General features: G+C 36.2%; 3 protein-coding genes across 6 annotated transcripts in view; 2 read left to right on the forward strand and 1 right to left on the reverse strand.

The window, feature by feature from the left end:
- The window catches only part of cnot6l (CCR4-NOT transcription complex, subunit 6-like), a 30,705-nt gene extending 22,275 nt beyond the window's left edge, over positions 1-8,430 (reverse strand). For both annotated transcript variants that reach the window (XM_081366314.1, XM_081366313.1), the window contains exons 1-7: positions 8,292-8,430; positions 5,659-5,780; positions 5,209-5,395; positions 4,835-4,920; positions 4,662-4,751; positions 4,485-4,553; positions 4,256-4,413 (exon numbers count right to left, since the gene is read on the reverse strand). In XM_081366314.1, the coding sequence (XP_081222440.1) occupies positions 4,256-4,413; positions 4,485-4,553; positions 4,662-4,751; positions 4,835-4,920; positions 5,209-5,395; positions 5,659-5,770 (702 nt within the window). In that variant the 5' untranslated portion in view covers positions 5,771-5,780; positions 8,292-8,430. The remainder of the gene's footprint in view (positions 1-4,255; positions 4,414-4,484; positions 4,554-4,661; positions 4,752-4,834; positions 4,921-5,208; positions 5,396-5,658; positions 5,781-8,291) is intronic.
- mrpl1 (mitochondrial ribosomal protein L1) lies at positions 592-16,565 on the forward strand. Of its 2 annotated transcripts, XM_081366315.1 has the most exons (10): positions 592-815; positions 7,363-7,499; positions 9,994-10,102; positions 10,258-10,522; positions 14,790-14,873; positions 15,009-15,080; positions 15,296-15,407; positions 15,506-15,603; positions 15,743-15,824; positions 16,041-16,199. In XM_081366315.1, the coding sequence occupies exons 1-10, from the start codon at positions 739-741 to the stop codon at positions 16,136-16,138; spliced, it is 1,134 nt and encodes a 377-aa protein (XP_081222441.1). In that variant the 5' UTR covers positions 592-738; the 3' UTR covers positions 16,139-16,199. The 2 variants fall into 2 exon arrangements, with proteins under 2 accessions (XP_081222441.1, XP_081222442.1); XM_081366316.1 differs by lacking the exons at positions 592-815; positions 7,363-7,499 and adding an exon at positions 8,448-9,417 and having other exon boundaries at positions 16,041-16,565.
- Positions 16,566-17,382: 817 nt separating this feature from the next.
- The window catches only part of fras1 (Fraser extracellular matrix complex subunit 1), a 121,197-nt gene continuing 113,046 nt past the window's right edge, over positions 17,383-25,533 (forward strand). For both annotated transcript variants that reach the window (XM_081366311.1, XM_081366312.1), the window contains exons 1-2: positions 17,383-17,665; positions 18,608-18,639. In XM_081366311.1, coding sequence (XP_081222437.1) covers positions 17,599-17,665; positions 18,608-18,639 — 99 coding nt within the window. In that variant the 5' untranslated portion in view covers positions 17,383-17,598. The remainder of the gene's footprint in view (positions 17,666-18,607; positions 18,640-25,533) is intronic.

Raw genomic sequence — 25,533 nt, forward strand, 5'->3', positions numbered from 1 at the left:
ATATATTCTGCTCATCGAGCCGGACAACTTTCTAATTTACAGTCATTAGCTCCAATCAACAGGAAGTCAGCTAATTTTGTTTGAATGTAGATTTTTTTTAATCAAGCTCTAAACTACTTCAAAAGGCTTCATACGATTCACACCAAGCTTTCTCAACATGATGTCAATGTACTGATGATGCTAAATTGCAATTGGTATTAAATATCTTGAACTGTGTTGCCATGGTGAGGGATTAAATTAAGGACAAAAATGGAAACTGGAAGAGTCTCATATCTTCTAAATAATAAATTATACACCATTTATTTGTATAAAAAATAATACATATAAAAAGTAAAAAACATTTTTTTTATAATTAATGCATTATGTACAAGTAACAAATGGCAGATTTCGTGCTATCTGGTTGAAATAAATGCATGCGATTAATGTTTTTCAGTTTAACGCGTTATCAACGCAGCATCCGTTTTTTTTTTCTGTCATCATTTGGCTAGTGTTACATTATATGATCATGTTCTTCTTCACGCAAATGCTTTTAAACCATTCAAGCTAAAAAAGACAAAAGAGAACGCGCTGCCTGTGAATGTCCTGTCACACACACACACAGGAAGCACAGAAAGACGTGCGCCAGAATCGACTTCTCTTTCGCACTTGAACAAATAATAACACACAATTATGCCAAAATGTCCGTTTTGTTGAGTATCCTCATAAGAGCAGTCTTAAATTAGTTAAATAAAGTCCTAAATGAACGTAATGCGTTGTGAGAAAATGGGACGTGTGCTCCACATGTGCAGCAGTGACAGCAGTATCAAAGAACACAGGTAACAGAAAATGACTCTGCTCTTGACTATAGAATGCTTGTAGCTTTAGTAAGGATTAATCTGTATTTAATTTATAATTTATTTGATAACTTTATTCAATTTCTGTGTATTTCCTGTTAGACGGTTATGGAAGGGCACAAGTAAAAGTGACATTTATTATTGGCTTATACGAAGATTGTTTTAAGTTCACTTAAATTAAAAGTTTTTATATTTTTGGAGCCTAATTACTAGCTTTCAATTATACTGTAGTGTTGAATGGCGATAATTAATGTTTACAATTAAATAAAATAAAAAATAAATAAAAAAAAGTCTGAAGGCATAGCTGTATTGGTGTCAGTGATACTGGCCTTCATTCATAAAAAGATGCCATTAAACAATTATTTAAAATATACTGTCTTTATGTAGTTTCTACATTAATTTGTAGAATAACTGTGAAATTATTACATTATAAAATATATTAAAAACAAGCTATCTTGTGCAATTATAACAAAATTATTCCAATATAAAAACACAAATACACAGAGAGCAAACATTTAGGTGAGATTTGCAATGGAAATTGAGCAATGTTTATATATTAATAAAATCCTAAATTAAATCATCATATAAAGTGATCTCTTCAGAAGAAATTCCTAGACTTTCAATGGATGGACAAAAAAATTAGATAATATTAAAAAATATCTAAATGACAGTAGGCGGTTCTTCCCTGTGGTATTGAAAATCGATACATTTCAAGGTATAATCAAAGTAGTATCGTGACAACACTAATGTAGGGTGCCACAAATACTTTCAAATTTTCAAAGGGTGCCATGACTGAAAAAAGGTTGGGAAACATTGGTTTAGAGTTTAAAGAGGTCCTATTATGCTTTTTCACTTTTTCAACTTAAGTGTGTAATGTTGCAGTTTGAGCATAAAAAGATCTGGAAGGTTAAAAAGCTTAGTCCACTTTACAGGGGGATATTTTATTTAACAGAATCCACTTTTCAAGAACTACAACGAACTACAACTACAACTACGAACTACAGTTTGGACTACAACGCGATTTTTCCAGGCTTTATGAAGTCATAATGTTCCTCATTTAAATAATCCCTGCCCACGGAATAGGGGTGCGCCGATCCGATATTCGGTATCGGTATTAGTCCGATACTGGCCAAAATCACTGGATCAGATATTGCATGAATCGCGGGAGTATAACCCGATCCGATACGATCACGTCCCTTAGTCCTAAATTGTCATACAAATGCTTAACAACACCTGAGAGACATGCCATAAAGAGAGATGAGCAACACGCGTCACGCAGGGTTGCCAGATTTTCACATACAAATTCCGCCCGCGTTTCGGGGTGGGAGAGACCGCGACTTCATCTGGCTGGAGTTTCACGGTACTTTCTCCCGGATGCCTGTTAGATCACAACACTGGAGTAGAGAGCACTACTGTTCAGAAATTAAAACTGTTAAAAGGCTCAAACTAATTGCATAATATAACACTACGCATCAATATCTCTTCCCTTTGTGCTTTGAACTTTTCAATGCGAAGTGCTGTCGCTGTGCACTGTGACTCCATGTCGCTTCAAGCGCATCATTCTGCGCACGAAATGCGCATAAGCGTTTCGTGCCGCTTGGAGCCTTTCATATTACAATACTTTTGAGCAACGAAAGTTTATTGATAGCTTTAGTTGTTCTGTCCTATCTATCATATGTTGCTGCTTCATTAAAAAGCTGCGCTTAAAATTTTAAAAGAAATGTTTTTTTAATTATATAGTAGCCTATATATTTTGTCCGTTTTTTGTTTTAGTTAATAAAATAATGTTTAAGTCAAGCTTAAAAGCCTTTCTCAAAAGAATAATCACAGTCTCTTCCCCACAGTCAAGCATACAGATACAGTTTATTAGGTAATTCAGCACTTTTTTGAATTATTATTATTTTAGTATCGGATTGGTACTCGGTATCGGCCAATACTGAATCCCAGGTATAGGAATCGGTATCGGAGGCAAAAAAGGCGGATCGTGCCACCCCTACCACGGAATACGCAGAAAAGCGGACAAGGCCTGGATGAGTTGCTGCTATGTCAACACCTTCCAGAACCACGATGCAGGCTACACACAAAAGCTTTGTGACTTGTAAGTAGGCCTATGTCTTATTATTTGTAGTTGCGTTTTCTATTAACAGTTCTAATTATAAGTTTTATGTTGTTGCTAAGCTCGGCTGTTAGCCGACATTAGTGTTGATATAGTGTTGTTTACTATAGCTTTTGTAAGGCTGTTCACCGCCCCTTAGGAAGATGAACTATGTTTTTGTGATCGATTTGTATAACCATAGTTTTCTGACAAATTTGATTATAAAAAGAGATTAAATGGTGGATAACATCGTACCTATAATGTACAAGAAAAACATAGCACTCTGAAATGTCCTGTGAAATCCGTGCTTGCAAAGTCCGTGCATGAAATCCGTTCTGGATGCTCCTCGTTTGTTAACTGAATTGGGTTTGAAATTGCCGCCATCCTTTATATTTACACTAGAGCAGAACTCGCGTTTATGGAGGGGTGGGACATTTCCCGAACACACGCTAAGCGCTGCCAATCACAACACACTAGGCAGTAAAAATGTGAATATGTGAATTATTTATTGTTTTTTTTAACAATCAAGCATGAAAAAATATTCTAGACCCCACCCCCCCCACCCCCACCCCCACCAAAAAAAAGTCAAGACTTTGTTAAGGGCATAATAGGACCTGTTTAACCCATTCATTGCTGTGTGCTTTTGCCTGCGTTAATGGATAAGAAATCTCTCAGGCCTTGTCTTTTTCTATAAATTTGAATAACAAAATAAAGGCATAGATCCAGTTCATTTGTAGTGTAGTGACAACATAGTTTTAAATAATTTGTTTAATAATTAGGTTGATAAAAATATAAAAAGACCTTAAGGGAAATACTTCTGGACTTTTTTTAAAAAAAGATTTAAGCAGCAAATGATAACTTTGAACTCATTTGAAAGTGACCTATAACATCCTATGACATGAAATACATCATAGTGGCACCAACTGTCTGCAGTAAATTTGACGTAGTTCTTTTATATTTACCCGCTTTAAATGCGCATTGCCCGCCGTGCACAGTTGGCGGTGGCGCCGGTGCTTGGGCCTATCATTGCTACTTGCAGCAATATTACTTAGAAATGTTCCTTTAGCACCAAATCTGCATATTAGACTGATTTCTGAAGGGTCATGTGACATATAAGACTGTAATGTAATGAAGTAATGATGCTGAAAAATCAGCTTTGCCATCACAGGGATAAATTACATATTAAATCATATTAAAATACAATACAGTCATATTAAACTGTATTTCACAATATTACTTGTTTCAAAGACCCCAACCTTTTGGACGGCAGTGTATATTTTGCTCATTTTAATTGAGATTTTGTGAGCTTCATATTGTGGATATGTACCTGCAGGCTGATGATGTCAGCGTCACAGTTAGTGATCTCCTCCATGATGCCCTTCTTCCTGTACTCCCAGTTAAGGGCCCATGAGGGACAATAGCCGTACAACTGCCTTGTTGCATACTTGTCACAGAGCACATTGTAGCACATTACTGTGAACACAGCTTGAGAACACAGAGATTTAATATTAGCTTTGCGGTTGCTAAATCGGGCTTTTCAAAAGCCTGTGATGTACCTGTGGGCATCATTTGGTCTCGCTCCCTCAAGGTGATCCAAGGTCTTTGGGGGAGTTGTTCAGGGTGGACTAATTTTGGGAGGGAAATAGGTGAAGTAAGTCAAAGGAATAACTTAATTAAATGAATAACATGTGTACTGTATTAATAAGCCACTATGTACCTGTGTCCGTTATTACCTGCAAGATTGTCTAGCATGTAATTCAACAACTTCCTTGTTCCATCAGGCTCCTGATACAGGTTGAGTATATCCTGGGACAATGGATTACCTGCAAAAGAAATATTGTTCTCAGGCCTAATTAAAAAAATGCATGTTTGTTCTGCACATATAAACCTTCAAAAAAAGCTTCACCTTTGAGGCCGAGGGTTTGCAACTGGAACAGCCGACCAAGTTCATAAGGCAAAACTCGTAAACAATTGTTGTTCAAAAGCAATTCCCTTGAAATACACACAGTACAAAACATGTTACCATGTTTAGTGTAACTGAATAAAATCGTTCAAAGTGAACTACACAAAGGTCTATTGATTAGATATTTTAGCTTAAATAGAATAATAAGCCCTCTGAGTCACATCCTAATTCTATTTTAATACATTTTGCCTATTTTAAATGGAAACAATAAAACAGTTTAGTGTTCTTAATGACTATTGTCTTTAAGAACCTGCATGAGCTGAGAGGCTGCATTCAGTCTGACAGGACCTCATGGAGACCCATTTGTTAAAACGCACCTGAGAGTCACCATGTTGCCAAGTTCTGCTGGCAGGCTGCGCAGTTTGTTGGAGGACAGGTTCAGGTAGACGAGATGGGGCAGCTTTGCGATTTCAGGGGGAATCCGGCTCAGGTTGTTGTTGTTGATGTGGAGAGCAGTCAGATGGGTCAGCGTCCATAGTGAACTGCTCAGGCTTCTGACTCGCCCTGTACCACAGGAGCACAGACAGAGTTTGTGACAAACTTTTTTTCACCAAATATCCCGGAGAACACACACACTAATAAATGTTTATCTTCAGCATTAGAAGTCCCTTTGAAAAAAAAAAAAAAACTACTTTTTAGTAGTTCAGTATAAGTAGGTTTTCTTTTCATGTTTCACTTCAGTGATTCATTCATTAATTTCCTTCAGTGGCACTTTTTTTTAAAAAATAAGTTGAGGAATAAGATTGAAGTGAGGAATAATAACTAACCAGAAATCTCCAACTCGGTCCAGTATGATTTCTTCCCACTGGCCGCTTCCTCGGCTGACATGATGGTGTATAATCTGCGTGGGTCTGGAGGATCATATTTTTCCTTTGGCATGCCTGTTAATCTGAAAATTCATGCAGAAAATATATGATTCGGCACTATTTCTCTTACTTACAGTATGTCATTTTCTCAAAAGACAAATATTTGTATGAATTTGTATGAATCATAAGAAACTGAGAGAAAGTTGAAAGTCTGATCTATGAGTCAGCTGGCAGTTTAAGTGTAATTGTAGTCGTCAGTTGAGGAACGCCGTGAGAGTGGCCCTGTCCCAAATGGCAACCTAAGCACTCACAGTCTTCCTACAAGTCCGCACTTTCATGACGTAAAATCTGCTGCAGAGCTCACATCAGTGCGGGCTCTGCAAAAGTGCGCATCAAGGGCGCATATCGACCGCAAAGGGGGCGCTCGCGAGCACCCTTCTGAAACCTAAAATGACAAACGGGTTACCCTACGCCTACGGTCTCATGGACTTAACGGACACGCGCACGCGGCAGCCATTGTAAGTCCACAAGACCGAAAGTGCATGAAGTGTGCCATTTGGGACAGGGCCAGTGAGTCCCTCTAAGGCCTCAGACCAAACTGACCGCCCTTTAGACACACTAACTGTAAACATGATGTAAATAAGACAACAAACAAGCCCTTATACTTGTGCAAAGAAAACCTTTTTCTGACAATGGTTAAGAATTGCTTAAGGTGATTTTAAAATAAAGCTTATGAAAAAACACTATGTAGTCACTAAGTAAGGTTGTAAAATATCGACATATCATCTACACTACAGTTCCACAGTTTGGGGTCGGTAAGATTTTTAAAATGTTTTGGAAATATGTCTCTTATTCTCTCCAAAGGTAAAACCAATACTGTGAAATATTACAATTTAAAATAACTGTTTTCAATTTGAATACATTTTAAAATGTAATTTATTCCAGTGATGGTAAAGCTGTATTTTCAGCATCATTACTCCAGTCTCCAGTGTCACATGAACCTTCAGAAATCATTATAATATGCTAATTTGGTGCTCAAGAAACATTTCTTATTATAAGTGTTGAAAACCATTTTGTTGCTAAACCAGGATACTTTTATTCAGGATTCTTTGATGAATAGAAAGTTAAAAAGTTTTGTAGCATTATAAATGTCTTACTGTCAATTTCGACCTTAAAAGTATTAATTCCTTTCAAAAAAATAATTTCTTCATGACCCCAAACTTTTGAACAATATATTCTAAAATACAAACCAGCATGAGAGATCCTGAGTGCTTACTGAGAGACAGACAGCTGATGTTTACACTGAAATGTTTGAGTAGTTGATACAGTATCTCTCATGCTGAGCCAAGACATTATGGCAGTCTAGGGCACTGACAGAGTTTAACTTAGTTGAACTTTGGAGACGTCGCAGAAGTTTCTTATCAATCCCTTTCAGCTGTAAAAAGATGAAAAGAGCACTTTCACATAAGACACTATAAATAGGTAGAGCCACCAGCAAGAGTTTTGAACAGGCCCTTATTTGTCTTGTATAGAAAGAACATGTGCCGCGCTGTAATCATTCAGTCACAGCTGTTACACACAAAAGCACATTGCTAAACTCTGCCAAAGATCTGTTTGGGTACATAACCTTCTTTTGAATGTTTGTTTTTGTTTTTTTACATGCAGAACTTCAGACACTTCATTAATTCAACTGGACTCTGGACTAGATATCATATATCAGTTTGTCACACAGACATCATATTGCACAGCAACCGTATGTCTCACTTCTCATCAACATTGCTGCTGTCAGTACTCCTGCATATGTACGTATAGGGGCGTATATTTCATTTAATGAATATATATATATATATATATATATGTGTGTGTGTGTGTAATGTGTACACTGTGCATACTGTTCAATGTGTGTATTGTGAGTTCTGTCAACCGCTGTGTGTATTTAGTCATGAGACATAAAAAGTTATTTGACTGAACACTATGGCGTTTAATATGCAAACGAACGCTGGGTCACGATAATGACAGCTGTGGCGTTACGTAACCTGCTCTTTGAAGTTACCAAGTAACTTCCGTGAATAAAACAAACACACAAGTTTTGAATTGAATCTTACTTGCACTTACTGTTTAAAATGCCTTCAACAACGTCGTGGTGTTTTGCATTACAGGTAACAGCGAGTCAACGACTCAGTAGTTGTTGTCAACCACTCAAACGGCGGGGTTTGTGTTATGTAAGGCTATTATTATTAGCTATTCTTGCCATGTCAAAAAAAAAGTTGTGGCCTGGGTGATTTAAGTTACATGAAATAAGTTTCGTTGGAGAGCTGACAACCACACCATGAAAAGCAGGAGCAGATCTGGCTGTGCCATCAGTTCAGACATTCCTCTTCATCACCAAATACGGTCATATATAAATCAGGAGAATCTGTGGCGTGTAATAGGTTGAAACACTGTTCTCTCGTGTTTATTAAGTTACAGAACACACACATTCTCCTCGTCTGCTCTTCTGGAGGTAGAGCTGCGTGGATACGTCAGGCATATTTGACACCCAACAATTCACAACAGAAAAACAGCACGCCGGAATGCAGGACGTAGACTCTTACCTGCATTCGGGAGGTGGGAGAGGAGCTGCTGGTGGGATATGATCAGAGACATACAGACAAACTGTGACCGAGCCTCATACTGAGAGTCGGGAAGGAGGAAGGACAACACTCTGAGCTTCCGCTCCAGTCAACGGTCCCCTTACAACTAGCGATAGGAAGTCCGACTCATTTATGCGAATCGGTTCTTTCGAACAGTTAACTTTAAAAGAATCGGTTCAAACAACAAGCTTTGGCTAATATTTTACGACATTACGTAATTGTGTCACTCACGTGGTCCCAACGTCACACATTCATCAAGGTCTAATAAAAAAAGCATTCCATAAAGTGGGCATATTTGGTTGTTTATTTATTTTATATGAAGTTTATATATTCGTTTTCATCAACTTTTTGTACGTAACAAAACGTTATGATTGATTTCGTATGTTATTTGGCTTATTAATTTACTTTTCACCCCGTTAGTCAAATCTGTTCACCCCAAATGCTCTCGGTTCTCGTATGTATTGCTCAAAGTGTGAATCGAACAGGTCGGAAAGGTGATTCTCCGTTCAATAATTGGTTCGGATCAATCGATTCATTGAAAAGATCCGCCTCAAAGAACGATTCGTGCAATTTTACTCACATTACATCTATAAAAATACAGCTCACCTGCAGGGAGTGGAGTGGAGACCATTGTGCTCTTGCAATAATACACTGTATACAGCTTTATTTTATTATAGTATGCCTTTAAAAATATAGAGTATACGTATTCATACAGGGAAAAGTTTATAATAAACCTACAAGAAGAAGAACTTGCTGTAACATTTTTACCTTTACAATGCAACTTTTGTGTATTTCATGTTGTTGGATTCTTTGTACAACTGGGGCAAATTACATGCTATTGATGGTGGACAATAAGGCATGTAACGAGCATATTAGCTGTTTGTTGTCGTATCTACAAATATAGCGCATGTATAGAAATTAATTTCTAATTATGTACAATATTTTACCAAAGCCAGATGCGCATAACAATCATAGCGATTTTTATGAGTGGGAACGCTTAAACGGTGGTTGATGATTTAGACGGAAAATTTAAGTGTAACACACAATTCTGTCAACATGGCTGCCCCCTCGAGGAGTCTTTTAAGAGGTCAGTTTTAAGCATTACATATTATTTTACTTATATTCTGTTTATTCCAATGTTTTTTCAGATTAATAACATGCAAGCTGCTATGTGCAGAATATAGTGTATATATATATATAATGTTCTGATCGCACAACATCTACACAAGCTATAACAGTTTTCACCACGATCTCTTATACAGTTATGCTTATGTGAATTAATGTATGCAGCGTGTCTGTCAAAAGGATAAATTATATTATTTTAATATATATTAGATGCATTATTTTGGATTGAGTAAACAGAAAAGAGTCAAATGATTTTAAATTGTTACATAAAATGGCCATGGTAACCAATAATTGATGGCATTAATGGCTACTCACAGTATCTCACACTGACAACTTCTGTAGTAACTATGGTATCTTGATGGAAACTTTGGCTAGCATGGTACATTTAGCAAGAAAGCTGCCTAGTGGTCAATCTTTAGATCCACTCCCTTCAGTCTCTTTATTATTAAGTAGTTAGTTGTAGTGTAATCATTAATATAAATCAGTTGACCAAGTCATTTTAATTCTATTATGCTCATGTGTCTTGTTTCAATCACAGTATTACCCAGGTGTCAGAGTTTGTTCTTCACATGCAGAGCTCCTTCTGTCTCCTGCAGCTCACTGAATGCAAACAGACAGCAGCATGTAAGATCCTACGCTGCTACCAAGTAAGTTCAGTTTACACAATTTAGTCTTTACCTTGGTAAAAAGGTTGTCTAATAAAATTCAGAAATGTTGTATGTGACATACTGAAAAACTAAGAAACCATGCAAAAACATAATATGAAAAGATGAGTCATGTTCTTCATCAACTCTTTTTGTAGACAGAAAGAGAAGAAAGAGGAGAAGGTTCAAGAAAAGGTGGTGAAAGAGAAAAAAAAGGTTGATGACAAAGACAGGCATAAACCATATGGACTCACATACTGGGCTCCAGTAGATGATGTGTACATGGTGAGGTACTATCCAAAACCAGTCTATGAGACACCCGTGGCCATTGAAATGCTGAAGAACTTTCAGAAACTGGACTTCAGTCCTGAAAACCAGCCTGTGTACATTAATCTACGTCTGGACATGAAGCTGGAGAAAAAGGTACATCTTGCGTGGTTGTTTTATGAAGCTAAGTTTGATTTAAGTCATATTTGCTTAAAATAATAAATTAAAGGTGCAGTCTGAAAGAATGACAATTAGTGGTTGAAATGGGTACTGCAGTCCAATTCAAAATATCGGAGATTGTCGTTTCTCCCACCACCTGCTCCTCAGACTGGACGGCACTCACACGGGTTGCCAGATTGAGCACACGCAACAGGAACGAGCGCAATGGACAATGAAAATTGGCAACGCGCAGTATCATTGACCAAAACAAAAACAAACATTCCAGCCTGGAAACGCACATTTCAAAGTAAAATAATTGGCTGTAGAAGTGTTTTTCTGAGAAACGAGTGTAGCTGTGTCTGAAACCGCTCACTCGTTCACTCTTTCACTAATACCTATATAGTGTATGTCATTTGAGTGCACTATATCTGCAAGGAGCAAACGAAATGAAGTGAGTGAATTCGGACGCTGACGAATACACTGTGCGTCGGAGAGCTGGAGCTGTCGCAGAAACGGCTTCGTCACACATAGTGACAAAACTCCTTTTAACTCCTAACTCCTTTATGTTACTATATTAACAACAATAACAATCATTAATGACTTTATTTTGTAATTAAATATACCTCCGTGCCAGCTTTGTAGTTTCATCCATAGACATAATAAATACATAGACGCCCTATTGACCGCTTTGGAACGTTGCTGCGATACGTCAACGCGTCCGCCATTTTGCGGAGGGCAAGACTGCGCTGTAATCAAATGCAAGTAAACAGGTGAGCTGCGGTTTTTCTGTATAAAAAAAAAACAAGAAAAATTACATTTATCAACCGATTTCGCGTGGTTTGTATGTGGTGTACAAAAAAGTTCCATCTGTAGTTATTTAAACTCTCGATAGTTAGACTTATATATATATTTTTTAATAAGGAATGGCCAAAGCTCAGGCTTGTCATGTATTTGGCTTTTCATTCTTGGATAAGAATTGTGAACACCCCCATACTGAGATATAATTTAATTTTCACATTAAATTAAATAAATTTTTCTTATTGTGGGAAAAGCATATTCTTTCATTGACCCGATTTTAGCAATAAAGATAACTGATGGATCCTTTATGGTAATACATATGGTACAACTACAGTGCAATGCAAAGTAAATATAAGCTAAAGTGAGAGGTAGGCTAATAGTAAATAGTTTAGTCAATAAAATAAACAAACAGTATACAGCAAATAAAATAGTAAGGAAAAGTATAATTATATAATATCATAAGTACTAATATAATAATAATAATAATAATATATTGATAATAGCATATAGTTTATGTATAATACTATAATAATAGCACTAGAATATGAAATATCAATTACAGAATATAGACAATAAAAAATATTGATACAATGAATAGTAAAATAATTTAACAGCATAACTATAATAGATTGATAATCGCAAGTGGTATATTATTATAATAACAATAATAAATAATGTAAATTTATACATTTTAAAATATTATTAAATAGGCTATATAAAATAAAATGACGCAACCCTGTCTCTTTTTGTTAAATTTCAGTTTTTAAAAGGTATAAGAAGCTATACAAGTCAAGAAATAAAGTAAACGATTCAGTCAAACATACAGCAGGCTACACCGTTAAAGTTAAATAAGCCTAAATATATAAAGTTATGAAACTTCACTTTGCCCTCAGCCACAACAATCTGCCAAGGAACAAATTATAGATTAATTAAACCAAAGATCGCCCGTTAGATATACACAAGACGAATTATTCTCACTAGCCTGACAGGAGCGAACGTCAGAACGGCACTAGCCGAGGCAAAGCTGTTCTCGGCGGGGTACGTGAGCGCTGAGCGCCCGGTGATCCCTGGATCTCACAACTCCGAAACCGTCAGATAACATTTTTAAAAAGGCGCTATCTTTATAAATAAACCACAGATTTGAGCTTTAAACAACTACATTGTCGACTGGAAAACTCTTAAAACTACATTTCGTGACACAGTAACAGTAGTATTTTTAAATTTCGCGGCCTTTCTCCTCTGAAAATAAAAATAGTAAATGAAATACAACCAGAAACAAATTTTCAGTTTTGCTTGTGAAAGGTAATTCCCTGAGACCTGTTTTCAATTGTGTGGCGATTTGTAAATCCCCAAGCAGCACAAGAAATAGGCATTTTTCTCAATTCTCGTTATGAGAGGTATGGGAAATAAAGTTGCCCTCCGCAGTATGGCGGCGCCATTGACGTACGATCCAGCGGCCAATAGGGCGTCTATGTATTTATTATGTCTATGGTTTCATCTCTCAAGCTCACAGATGACGTGGTCGTTGAGCGCCCTCAGGCAACCGTTATGATTACATTCGAATGAATACGCACAGATGATTAACGAATATTTTTAAATCATCCACCAAATTATTATCTTTTCCGTTCAGTTTAACGAGTTAACAACAATGCCACAAATTATTAAAACACCTGGCTGTTAGTAAAACACATTAAATTGAGCTAATGTCTAAATAATATATTTTAATAATAAAATTAAATCTATATAATTTACCATATTAATATCATTTCATTTAAATTTAAAATTCATCCATATAATATTGTCTCTACATTTTAATGTGTTTTATTCAAGTAATTATTTATAAAAAAAAAAGGTTTAAAAAATCAAAAACCTAAATCTAGCATGAAATAAATGTTAAAGCAGAAATAAGAAAGCTGTGAAGTAATCTCTGGTTTAAACTTGCGCGCTCAGTCCTCTCCGCATTGGATTGTGGGAAATGGTGCTTCAGCAAGTGTACATCGAATGTACACTCGAATTCAGAGAGGATTGTGGGTAAAAGTAATGAACGGATGTAGGGAATAATGTCGTTCACTCAGAATTCGGACACCACTACAAAATGGCCGACACCCAATATAGTGGATAGGGAGCGGTTTCGGACAACGCTTATGTGAACTTTGCATGTTTCCTCAATATATGGAAACATATTATGGTATTTTTATGCTTTAGTAGAGTGAAAAAGTTACATACAGCACTTTTAAGAGAAACATTTTGAACTACCGTTCAAAAGTTTGGTATCGGTAAGATTTTTTTTATTTATTTTTTTATTTTGAAATTAGCTTATGAAATTAGCTTATGCGCTTACCAAGGCTGCAAATGTTAAATAAAAAAAGTAGTGTTTTGAAATATTCAAATTTGTATTTCTAGTTTGTATGTCTAATCTTTTCCAATTTTTTGTTGAATTTATAAAATGATTAATTAATGAATTTGAGTGGTTGCAAGAACTATTACACTACTGTTGAAAAGTTTGAGGTCAGTAAAATGTTTTAATGTTTTGAAAGAAGTCTTAAGTTTGCCAAAGTTGCATTTATTTAATCAAAGTACAGTAAAAATAGTAATATTGTGAAATGTTATTGCAATTTAAAATAACTATTTTCTATTGTAATGTTTTAAAATGTAATTGTTTTTTTGATGGTAAAGCAGATTTTTCGGCATCATTACTCCAGTCTTCAGTGTCACATGATCCTTTAGAAATCATTCTAGTATACTGATTTACTGCTCGAGACAAATTTTTTATCAATGTTTCTTTATGTGCTACTAGCAAGTTCAAAAGAACAACATTCATTTGACTTTTCTTTAGTGGTAAAGAAACTTTTCTGTAGTAATGTTAAAGTCTTCCCTGTCACTTTTGACTATGTAATGCATACTTGCTGAATAAAATTAATTTCTGGGCCTAAACTTTTTAACTGTAGTGTATTCATTTAATAACTCAAACCACCAGTAATTAATCTGCAAAACTAGAGTAACTAACCCTGAATTAATTCTGCAAAAAGTTTTTTTAGTTTGCTGGAAATGTGTCCAGGAAAGAGCTTTCCCGTGCTTTAGTTGAACTTGTCAGACAGAGACAAGTTAAAGCTGTTATGGAGCTGTTCTTGCTTAAAGAAAGCTTAAATGTATTAAGTTCTGCTATTCTACACCTTATTACGATGATTCTTGAAGGTTTTGACCTTGTATTTTGTATAAAAAAAAGTTTAATTGCTGCTAAAATACGTAATATGTGACTAATATAAAAGTCTGTCTTTTCTTGTGCTGGTTCACTTTTAATTAAATAGGTTCAATGAGCTAGAAACAATGTTATTTTGAGTTAACTGGATGAAAAATACTTCTCCTTTGCATGGTTGCAGAAACATTTCAGCACTATAACTGCAACAAACAGTGATATTTAAACGGAACATTAAACCTTAATGAAATTCCATTTGTTTTGTTTCAGAAAAAAGTGGATCCGTTTGTTAGCACAATTCACTTACCACATCCCTTCAAGTCGGACAACAACAGAATAGTGGTTTTCACTGAGGTGGGAGCATCACTCTGTGGTTTACGTTGAACATTATAGGTGTCATTGACTGAATCGATTAGATACGAATTTACAGCTTCAGTTCAGGAGACTGTTCAGTTTACATACATTAATTCTAGAGTTATGGCTTTACAGAATCCAGATCAAGCCAGAATAGCGATGGAGAATGGAGCAACAGTTGCAGGTGGAGCAGAACTGATTGACAAGGTAAAGCTCATGAGAACTTGTTGGCTGAGAAGGTTAACTCCTACATATGCTGTATAAGTGTCTTATTTTTTTAAGTTTTCAAACAAAAAGGGTCCCAGTTACCCTGAATTCAACCTACGTTTTGGCTATGACTTAGTAATCATTTACTATGCAAGTATTGTTGATTTTTTTGCAATTGCTCATTTACTTTGTGTGCCTTTCAATGGTAATTACAGATTTTAGCTGATGAGATCACAGCAGATTTCTACTTGGCCGAGCCAGACATTCTACAAAAGCTGCTTCCTTTGAAGAACAAGCTGAGGAAGAAGTTTCCCAAGAGCAAGAGAGGTCAGTGAGTTTCCCCATGTCATGTAACGGGCATGGTCTATTAATGTACAACTAAATAGTGGTTAAATTGGATTATTGTGTTGTGTTTCTTGCATCAGGATCTGTTGGAATAAATATACCCAGAATGCTTGCATTGTTCAAGACTGGTCATGAATATATGGTGGAGGACATCCATGTTAACACACAAGTTGCAACAGTAAGTCACATTGAACTGCTTTGGGTGACAGACATTTCTATCTATATATAATAAAGTAAGCGTGAGCAGGGTGATATCTGCTTATTTTCATATCTATGATTTTTTTACGTTTGTTAACTCCCTTTGGTTTGTTAAACAGCTGGATATGCCTAAGGAGTGTATTTTGGAAAACATTCATGCCATTGTAAAAGATGTGGCAAGCCATAAACCAGCAGAATTTGGTAAGTAATTTATGTATTAATTATACGTTTAATTTATTCCAACCATCTCTCAAACTGTGAGCAAATGCCAAGGCTGAATTCCTTTGAACATTTAAAAACTACAGAATTATGATGACTACATGTTTTTTACCATGTCCATGCTCTCTACAATAGATTTGATATTGGAGGAACTTCTTCTCATATTCTTTGACTTGAATCAAATGTCTTTTCTTCCAGGTCCATTTATTGACCGCGCAATTATCTGCAGTAGGTCGAGTGAAGGTTTGCACATCAAAATCGATGAATGGTTGCCACAAGAAGAGAAAAAGGCATGAGCTTTATATGTAAATATTTGCATTGTACAAACAATTAGACTGCAATAAAATGGTAAATGTGATAACTGTGTGATTATTCTGCAGCCCGTCTTTACAGCAGAGGCATATTTTAGGTAGAGTTACGACAGAATGGTCAATAAGGATGCCCTGTTGGATTTCGGCCCACATTGACTTTCCTATCGTAATGGAGATTAATTTGTGATTATATGGAATGCCTCAAGTTAGTGTATTTAACAGAAAACCGTTCACATTTTGATGTGGGGGTTAATTTTAAGTTTTTATTGGAAAATGATTATCAGTCTTGCAATTTCACAACTATTTGTATATGTGACAAATATGTGACAAAAACTCCATTATAGTCACTTTTTATATTCACATATTTTTTATACTATGTTTAAAGCCAGCTCCTTCAACACTTTGAGACCTGAAAAAAAAAAAAAAAAAAAAAACATTGTTGGTTCTTTTTTCCCCTGGGCCTTACATCCCCTATCTATAACAGCAGGTGGCGGTAGTCGCTCACACACTTTTTCTAAACTAATTAATCTCATATTTAAATTTTTTTTTTCTTCATTTTTGCCATTTTCAAAATATTCTTGTTAATGGCTAAGATAAGACAAAGGCAGGTTTTGTTGCAGACAGCATTAAACCATAAATATGTTACAATAAAGAGCTGGTTTCTTAAAAATATTACTATTTTTTTTATAGCCAATCTTACTGTAGGATGTGCTAATAGATTTTAAGATTAGATATTAATTTTCAATTCTACAAATGTCTTTCCTTTCCTGTTTTTGCCCGTGAATGAGCACAACCAAGGATCAGATTGCGCTGCTGCACGTGACTCTCAGGAATCTCTGACCCTAAAGTGCACCACTATTTTAAGTATTCAAATGTTTTTAAACGTTTAATTTTGATGAACGAAATTTAATTTCCATTATTCTAAGTTTGGAATGCATGTTTACACATAAATTAATTGGCCTAATTTAAAAAAAACCGCATTAACAGAAGACCACCACAAAACCCAATCCACGTCAAAGCTTTGATGGCCACAGGTTTTGTTCCCACAGTGGTAGAGGTGACGGAGGAGGGGGTTTCTCAACTCGTGAACGCAGCTGGTCGTGTCTCCAATAACTCACTTTAAAGAGCAGCTCGAACGCTCAGTGGTCGTTAAATGCGTGTTGCTCTGTAATTACTCGCGTTCAAGTTGTCTTTGCTATGGCCCCGTACTTTTAAGAGGCAGGGTTTTCGTGTCGGAACTGCTTTCTGTGAGGAAGTTTCGCTGGAGAGCGCACTGGACTGGATGCTTCCCAGTAACGAGACCGACTCTCTGCAAGACTTCAAGCTCAGGCGCTGCTGAATGATTCGAGTCCTCGGGAAAGAAACGATGATGCGTTCTAATTCACATTCAACTTAAGCGATTGCATTTTTGAGCATTTTGGATTTACACAGTTTCTAAAGTGAATATGGGTCCTATTTGGATCCTTCTAACCGTTTTAATTGGATTTATCACCATCTCCTCCGGAGCAGAAGGTTGGTGTTATTACCGTGATTTTACAGAATTCAGTTGAAAATGTGTTGCCTGCTATAGATAAAAGCTGCAAATAAGCGCGGTTAGTTGAATAAAATAGATTTACAAATGTGTATAAATCAGTTCTCCTGTAGGTGCGCATGGAAAATTGGAAATGCAATAAAATAGCAATGCGCAATACAGAGTCCTATACTATTAAATAACTGAACGACTATGTCTTAGTGATGCTGTTTATGAAACTGCGTCCGCATCCTGTACGGATCTCTCTATCTGAATCTTCCTACATCAACTTGTGATGCATTTGCGTGAATTCACTATAACACACTAGTTATTGAGAAGTTGATTGACAGTCAACATTATTACTATTGGTTTTCAAGATGAAAGTGTATCCTGACGGAAGTAGGCTTTCTTTGAGAAGTAAAACTTAACATAGACATCCTAACATAGTTTACTTAAATCTTTAAAAAAAAAAAAAAAGTTTCTGGACCATGTTTTCACGATTATCTGCATGCAATTTAATGCAGTTTCTATATTAAATACATTTATTCCCTTGCCCGATGCCTATAAATGAATACAGTTTAGCTACATTGTTATGCATTAAGTGTCTTTTAGTTCCCAGCTGTATCTGTTAACATGGCACATGAATGTCAAACTTTTAAAACGGATCAAGAATGATTAAAACCTGTTGACTGACATCCTTTTCTCTTTACTGCTTTTGAGAGTAAAACGTTACATCTCTTTAATGAACTGTGTGACAATATTTTTGTGTTCCCTCAAATTGGGTGATATGGGCGTTTATGAATGTCCAAGACATTCAGACACATGATTGCCATGACTGTGACATTTGTCCACAAGTAATAATGAACTTGTTATTTGGCCTGCTAGTGAAAGCTGATGTATTGATCCTCTTCCACCCTTGTTCACCTCATTTTCTCCATCCACAGGAGCATGTGTCCATCAAGGCGCATTGTTTGCGGTACGTATCCATTCCTCCTCTTGTTTTCGCTCCCTTTTATTCTGAGCATTAATGTACTTGTGTTGAGATCTGGGGCTTTAAGCAATAATCCTGGTCCATTTATTCAAGTCAGACATTGTGTCTTTAATTATTTAGTTGCCCATTATCACAGCACTGACATTGAAATGAGTCGCCTAGTAAAGTATCAGTAAAAATAGGTCTCACAGTCCCTACAGATATATTTGAGGAGAAATGCCTTATAAATATTAAACGTGCTGACTTTGTGAATGGTGCTGATAAGGAGATGGTCTAGATTGTGCACCTTGAGAAATGGAAAGAAACCTTATATTCAGGTCTCTCTTTTACAGCTTAGTGCAAATTGTAAGACACCTCTCAGATTCCCATTCATTTTGCAGTTGTGAATGATGAGATTGCCCTTTTGTTGTTCCCTTTGCAGAACTAATGGTTTGTATGTTAACGTGTGTGTGTCATTTTATACTTCATCCATGATTACTTGCAGGAATAGTAACATTTTGAGTGCAAAGACACTTTCTTGTCATTACAAGAGAAAATACCTGCTTCACACAACAAGCTTCATATGAGGAACTGTGGTGCACAACAGGTTTTCTTCATGGTTTAATGGGAAATAATGACACATCTTGGTCTCTGCTATTGTGTAATGACAGTAATTAAAAGCAGTGTAAACACAGCAGCAGGATTCCTTCCTTCACTGCCCTGAGAACTGATAATGGAAGTGAATGGTATGCGCATTTTTCCCTAAAACTCTGCTCCTCCTGGGATTCAAGAGGCTTTGTGGGGAAAATGGGGAGCGGGTTGGAAAGACAGTCGTGGGCAGGTGGAGACATGCTGGAGGGAGTCAGGAAGAGGCTCTTTGAAGTTCAAAAGAAAAGTCAGCCAAAACACCTGGACAAGGAGCCCAAGTGTCCTGATATAAGACAAAAAAGACAGGATTTAAGTTACAAATCAAAGCACCAGTTAAGTGAATGGTTAAACCCTGTCAAAACGTATAGCTAATTGGTCTTTTTGGTTTTTTTAATTTCTTGTTGTATTAGAAATAATATTAAGAATTCTGTATACTTGTATAGCTTTCTTCAGTTCAGCTAATTATGTGTTTTGTGTCAGCTTTTTAACCCTTTGTTTGATGATAGCGATGGAAAGTAAAGGTGCACACTACCTTTTAAAGGTTTGGGGTCAGTAAAAGTTTTGTTTGAAGGCAAATACTTTTATTCTGCAAGGTTGCTTTAAATGGATCAAAAGTCAATTTTAAGACATTTATAAAACGAAATCTATATTTCAAATAAGTGCTGTTCCTTTGAACTCTCTTATTCAAAAAAGAATGCTAAAAAAGGTATTATGGCTTCCACAAGTGAGCAACACAACTGTTTTCAACATTGATAATAATAATAATCAATGTTTTCTGAGCACCAAATCATCATATTAGAATGATTTCTGAAGGATCATGTGACACTGAAGACTGGAGTAATGATGCTCAAAATTCAGCTTTGCCATTACAGGAGTAAATTACATTTTAAAATGTATTAAAATAGAAAAATATTTTAAAGGATAATAATATTTCACATTATTTGTGTTTTTACTGTATTTTTGATCAAATAAATGGTGCATAAGATAATAATAATAATAAAAAATAATTTACCGAAGTACTTTTGAATGGTACTATTGTATATTAATTTTTTCTAATTTTTTTATGGTGTCATAAACTAACCAGTTGTTGTGTGTAGCAGTGCCATGAAGGTGAGCATGTAGATGTAATCGGAAGAGCCTGTTGAGAGTTATTTGGCAGTTGGTCTAAAGTTTTTCTATCATTATTTTTAACTCTGCTACTTCAGCCTTCAAAAGCGGAGAGTATTCAATAAAACAGCAGGTGATCATTTGACAGATGACACTTCTCAGGGGTGTTAATTTCGTTTTAGCAAACAGTGGCAGAAAACAGCAGTTTTGTGCATTTTTGCTGTGAAGAGTCCTTGCAATGAATATAGTATAAAGATGAATGAGATCCATTGCAATAGCTCTCACCCTTTCTATTCAGCAGCACATTCTGGAATAAGGTACATCACCACATCTAAACATATCACTCGTGCCCTGGAGCACAAATTCCTTGCGTTGCAAGTAGTCCGCCTCCAAGCAATCGAAATGTAGGGCAACTCAAGAATTCAACTGTCTAAACACAGACCCCTAAATGACAGATTTTGGCTGTTTGATTGGTTTAAAATAAAGTATTTAGTTCATTAAAACATATCTATAATTTTCTTGGAAATCAAATAGGAATTAATTGGAGTAAAATATTTGAAGATTATTGAGGAATTTGGAAATACTGTCTTGTAAATAAAAATCCTTATATCTTGTTTAGGAGTTTTATTGTGCAATTTTACCTACAAATAGATCACATGCAATGTAAATACGATTGTGCTGGGTTGTTAAATAGAGAGTATCCCGTTCACCCATGCCACCCTGCCCACCCATGATGTTTTTTAGTGTGGTAGCCAGAGGATAAAGCCCTAGGCTTCATGACCTCAAGGCTCGTGGAGGTTCTCCCCATTTTAAGCCTCATTATTGTGTTTTTCTGATTTTCACATAATCTGTTTTAACGATACAGGTCACTTAATACTTGACCTGTTTCATTATGTCTCAATGCAACTAAATCTGAAGTTGAACCCTAATCCTGCAGACTTTTACATGGGATTGTGAAACATGCATCCAAACATGAAGATGACAAGTATCTACTTCATAGAATTGATCTTCTCTGTTGGAAGCAGTCACAAACCTTTTTATTCACTGTTGGATTTTATTTAGTCACACAAAAAGGGCGGGATATCATTTGTAGTAGGCAAGGCCTGATTTTATTCATGCTGCTACATTAATAAGTCAGTTAGTTCCACGGGTTTTCTGTTGTGGATAACTTCACATGGCTTTTGTGGGTAATCCAGCAGGCCTTTAGGTAACAAACTGGCTTTAATCCCCTTTCTGGCCCATTGAACACATACAATGTTGTCCCACTTATCAAGCTAAACAGCAATATGACAAACCATTTGGGTACAGAGCACAGAGGGAGTTTTTAAAAAGTGGCTTAGCAGTCTTTAAATTCCTGGATCCAGGAATATCTTAGAGCACAGTTTTTGTTCTTCAAGCATGCACATTGATATTTGCTTAAAGCAAACACCCTGCTTGACTAGTAGAGAAGCACGCCAGACTGCCTGAACTGTCTAAAACCTCTGCAAACAGCTAGTTCTTGCTTGATGGTGCCTTTTCTGAGTTGTTTGTCTGAAGGTCATCGCCTTTTGTTCCTCAGTTCATTCAAAGTGATTATCTTACAGCTCTAAGTTGAAGCGTGTTTGCATCTTGTCTATTGCTGTGGACAGATTGGTATAGTGTGCATTCTTAAACATGACCTCACAGGAACAACTAACTTTTGTCTAATGTTTATGTTAGAAATGTGGTCAAGAACATTTTCTCCAAGCAATCTCTCTCTCGCCTAAAAAGTTAAACGGAGGCACATTTTACCTTACTTGTGGCCATGATGGCCAAACAGACATAATTGCAAACTTGCATGACTTTCCTTCCTCTGCGCAACACAAATGAAGATATTTTGAAGAATGTTGGTAACCAAACAGTTTTGGTGACCATTGACTTCCATTGTATAAAAAAAAAAAAAAAACTTTCATGTTCCACAGAGGAAAGACATTATGTGTTTGTAACAGACTGATGGTGAGTGAATGATGACAAATGTTTAATTTTTGAGTGAATTATTTGTCAGATAGGAGAGATGAAGGTTGAAGGGTGAGTTCAATTTAGAATTGAACTGCATTGCTTTTTGAATTCCTGAATTTAAGTTGAATTTCAATTGAGGTAGCAAATAGGATATAGAACTGCAATTCAGATTGGAATGCAAGGAAGAAGAATGTAAGTGAATTGAAATTCAGTACAAAGGTTTTTAGGTTTAAAAAAAGAAGAAGCAAAGTTTGTCGAACAAACATTGAATGTTGACTTGACAGAGGCTTGAAAGTTTTGAAAATTGTTTAGAAGCCTTGAAGTTTGAATGTAGATGGATATAGATATGGATGGATGGATGGTTTTGTCAAATTAGCAAATTTTTACCTAAGGCTTCTGTGGTTTGAGTTTTGGTTTTTCTCAGATTAAAATTTTACTCTAGCTGGGAGTTCAGCATACTGTGAGATGTCATGAGAAAGTTCTTGCAATGCACTCCAGAAGATAACTCTTGAGTTCGGCTACCCGTCGCTCTCCCTTAAGTGCAGTCTCTGGCAGTAAGTATAATACATGTTCAGACTTGATTCAATTTGACATTTGGATTCAACACTTCATGCACTACAATTTCATCCCATGCTGATCCACCAAAAGCTTGAGGTTTCAGAAATGGAGGAATACTGTAGTGCAAGATGAACTGACAGGGCAAATTTCAAAGGTCAATTTGAGGGTGAAAGACTCATAAAGTCTTGATGAGAAACTTTTTGGAAAATCTCACGTCAGAGGTTATTCAGCATCTCCGTGTGGTTGTCTGCACATCTGTGACTTCATCTTGCTATTGTTTCTGTTGTGTTTTTAAACATGACTCCCCTCTGTGAATTCCATGGAGACAAGCGGAGGTGAAACGACTGAGGTGCGGAGAGATGGTAGCCTGGGGAAAGACAGCCAGACAGGCTCCAGCTTTCTCCACCCTCAAGTGCCTAATTTTGGTTTTTGCTCATGTTCTCCTGTTCAGTGGCAAAACAAAGCTTCCACCGTGTGGCCTGCCGCACAAGACGTCGGGACTCAGTTTGCACTTGTTATGTTGGTACAAAGAGATCTTCACACATCAAATCTACAGGTCTTGGCAAAAGTCCCAACTGATAAGAGGGGATCTAACATCAAACCTCAGCCAACGAAACTATCTTCCAATTCCACGTTCTTTAGCAGCGTTTGATAATGAACTTAACTTGAGGCAAGCCCCTGGGAGGTTCATGCAACAAAACGAATAGCTTATAATCAGCATCATTTCAATCCAGGCTGGCATTTATGAGAGTAATTTATCCGTGATTTGTGATAAAAATGAAGGTGCGAGATTCTTATCTTGATTGTGTCTTGGAATTTTATTACAAAGCTTCTTTTCAGAGTGTTGAGTGGAAACTGGTGTCTGTTGTGGAAATATTAATCCACCTCATGAATGGCCCCTTATCATCAGGTCCCATTTTAAATGGTGGGGAATTAGAAAGCAAACACACGACAGACTCTTTCAATGCTCCATAATTCAACTTTAACTCCTTTAATAGCGGGATTGGTCTTTAAATATAAGTACGGATAACATATGCACTGCAATCAAAAGATAAAACATTTCAGAGTCAATCATTTACACCGTTTAGTGTCATTCACATTGTCTTTAAAGTTTGTTGTGGTAAAAACATTGAGCGGATGCATAATTGTGTATATGTATTATGAGTTGCATTGTGTGTGTGTGTGTGTGTGTATACTGTAATGATATATTTCTTTGCTGGTCTGATAAGGTGGTTTATTGGCTTTTACGAAGTGCAGCTGATACTTGAGAGAAGAGAAATGTGTTCAATTCTTTTGAGCTTTTAGATTGATTGCACCATACTGTACTTGTGACATTGTCTTAAGCATCAGAAGCATTTTAAAAGGGTTCATTCATTGTCACTGTTTATATAATGGAGTGTGGGCGTTTTGGTCATTTTGGTCATTTTGTGAGAAGTTTTTTATGAAATTGTTTAGAAAAATCTGAGTTGTCTTGCATTCGCAATTATTAATTTATACTACCATTCACAAGTTCTTATGCTCATCCAGGAATTTAGTTGTTTCTTTGTTTTATTTACAGTAAAAAGTAATATTATGAAAGATTTTTACAATTTAAAGTAGCTGTTTTCCCTTTTAAAATATTTTAAAATGCAATTTCTTCCTGTAATGGAAAAGCTGCATTTTCTTAGCAGCCATTGCTCACACAATCCTTCAGAAATCATTATAATATGCTGATTCGGAGCTCAAGAAACATTATTACATATTACATCTATAACATGCTGCTTAATATTTTTGTTGAAACCATGATATTACAGAATAAAAGTATACATTTCTTTAAAAAAATAAACCTACTCCAAACCTTTGAACGGTTGAGTATATTTCACTTTGTTTTTAAATCTATATTTATACATTTTAATTTCCACATTTTATCTCATAAGGAACCGTTAGACCTCCTCCCCTATCATAAAGACTCCCAGGGTGTTTTTTTAAGAGTTGGATGAGAATTAAAGAGACGTGGGGGGTTCATATCAACACAATGGAGTAGGCGGGTTAAGTGATGGCTAAGGTTATTGACCTTTACACCATGGACCTTTTTGTAAGCAACACTATAGTGTGAGGGTCAAACCTCGACAGGAAGTGTGTAATGTGTGACTGACTGTAGCAGAAAAACGAGTTGAACTCATTAGGGAATTAACCAGTATCATTCTCTTTGTTGTGATTTGTAAACTGCCTTTGGCTCACTTACTAGCTAATTGTATGGAAGTATTTAATATCCACATTTTATATGAAGATTCCTCCAGTTTTCTTTTACCATTAAACTTTTCAAAGTTTAGGATATTAAATGCTCAGCTACACAATCTGTCTTGGGAAAAAAAAAAGAACTAAGATCAAAGCTTGTCCTCAGTTGAACTAGTTGTGCCTCGCTCGGGTTGAAGTCAGAGGGTCTTTTTAGCAGCGGTTTGCTCATTAATCCCCGAAGCCCCTGCTTCTCAGTCGTGTCTAGATGCTACAAACAAACCTGTGGGTATATTAATAGAAGGTAATTACATGTGCTTGGGGTCGTGCTTTTTGCCTTCCCTTTAGACACAGGCATTCTTTATCTTGTCTGCTGCAAATAGCAGATGGCCTCCA

The sequence above is a fragment of the Scardinius erythrophthalmus genome, assembly GCF_964197995.2.
Source record: "Scardinius erythrophthalmus genome assembly, chromosome: 5".
Lineage (NCBI taxonomy): Eukaryota > Metazoa > Chordata > Actinopteri > Cypriniformes > Leuciscidae > Scardinius > Scardinius erythrophthalmus.

Coding starts and splice junctions, on each gene's coding strand:
- mrpl1 (XM_081366315.1), top strand. CDS start 739: ATGAACGTAATGCGTTGTGAGAAAATGGGACGTGTGCTCCACATGTGC. Junction 816..7,362: donor AGCAGTATCAAAGAACACAG/GTAACAGAAAAT, acceptor TTTTACATGCAG/AACTTCAGACACTTCATTAA. Junction 14,874..15,008: donor GAATAGTGGTTTTCACTGAG/GTGGGAGCATCA, acceptor ATGGCTTTACAG/AATCCAGATCAAGCCAGAAT.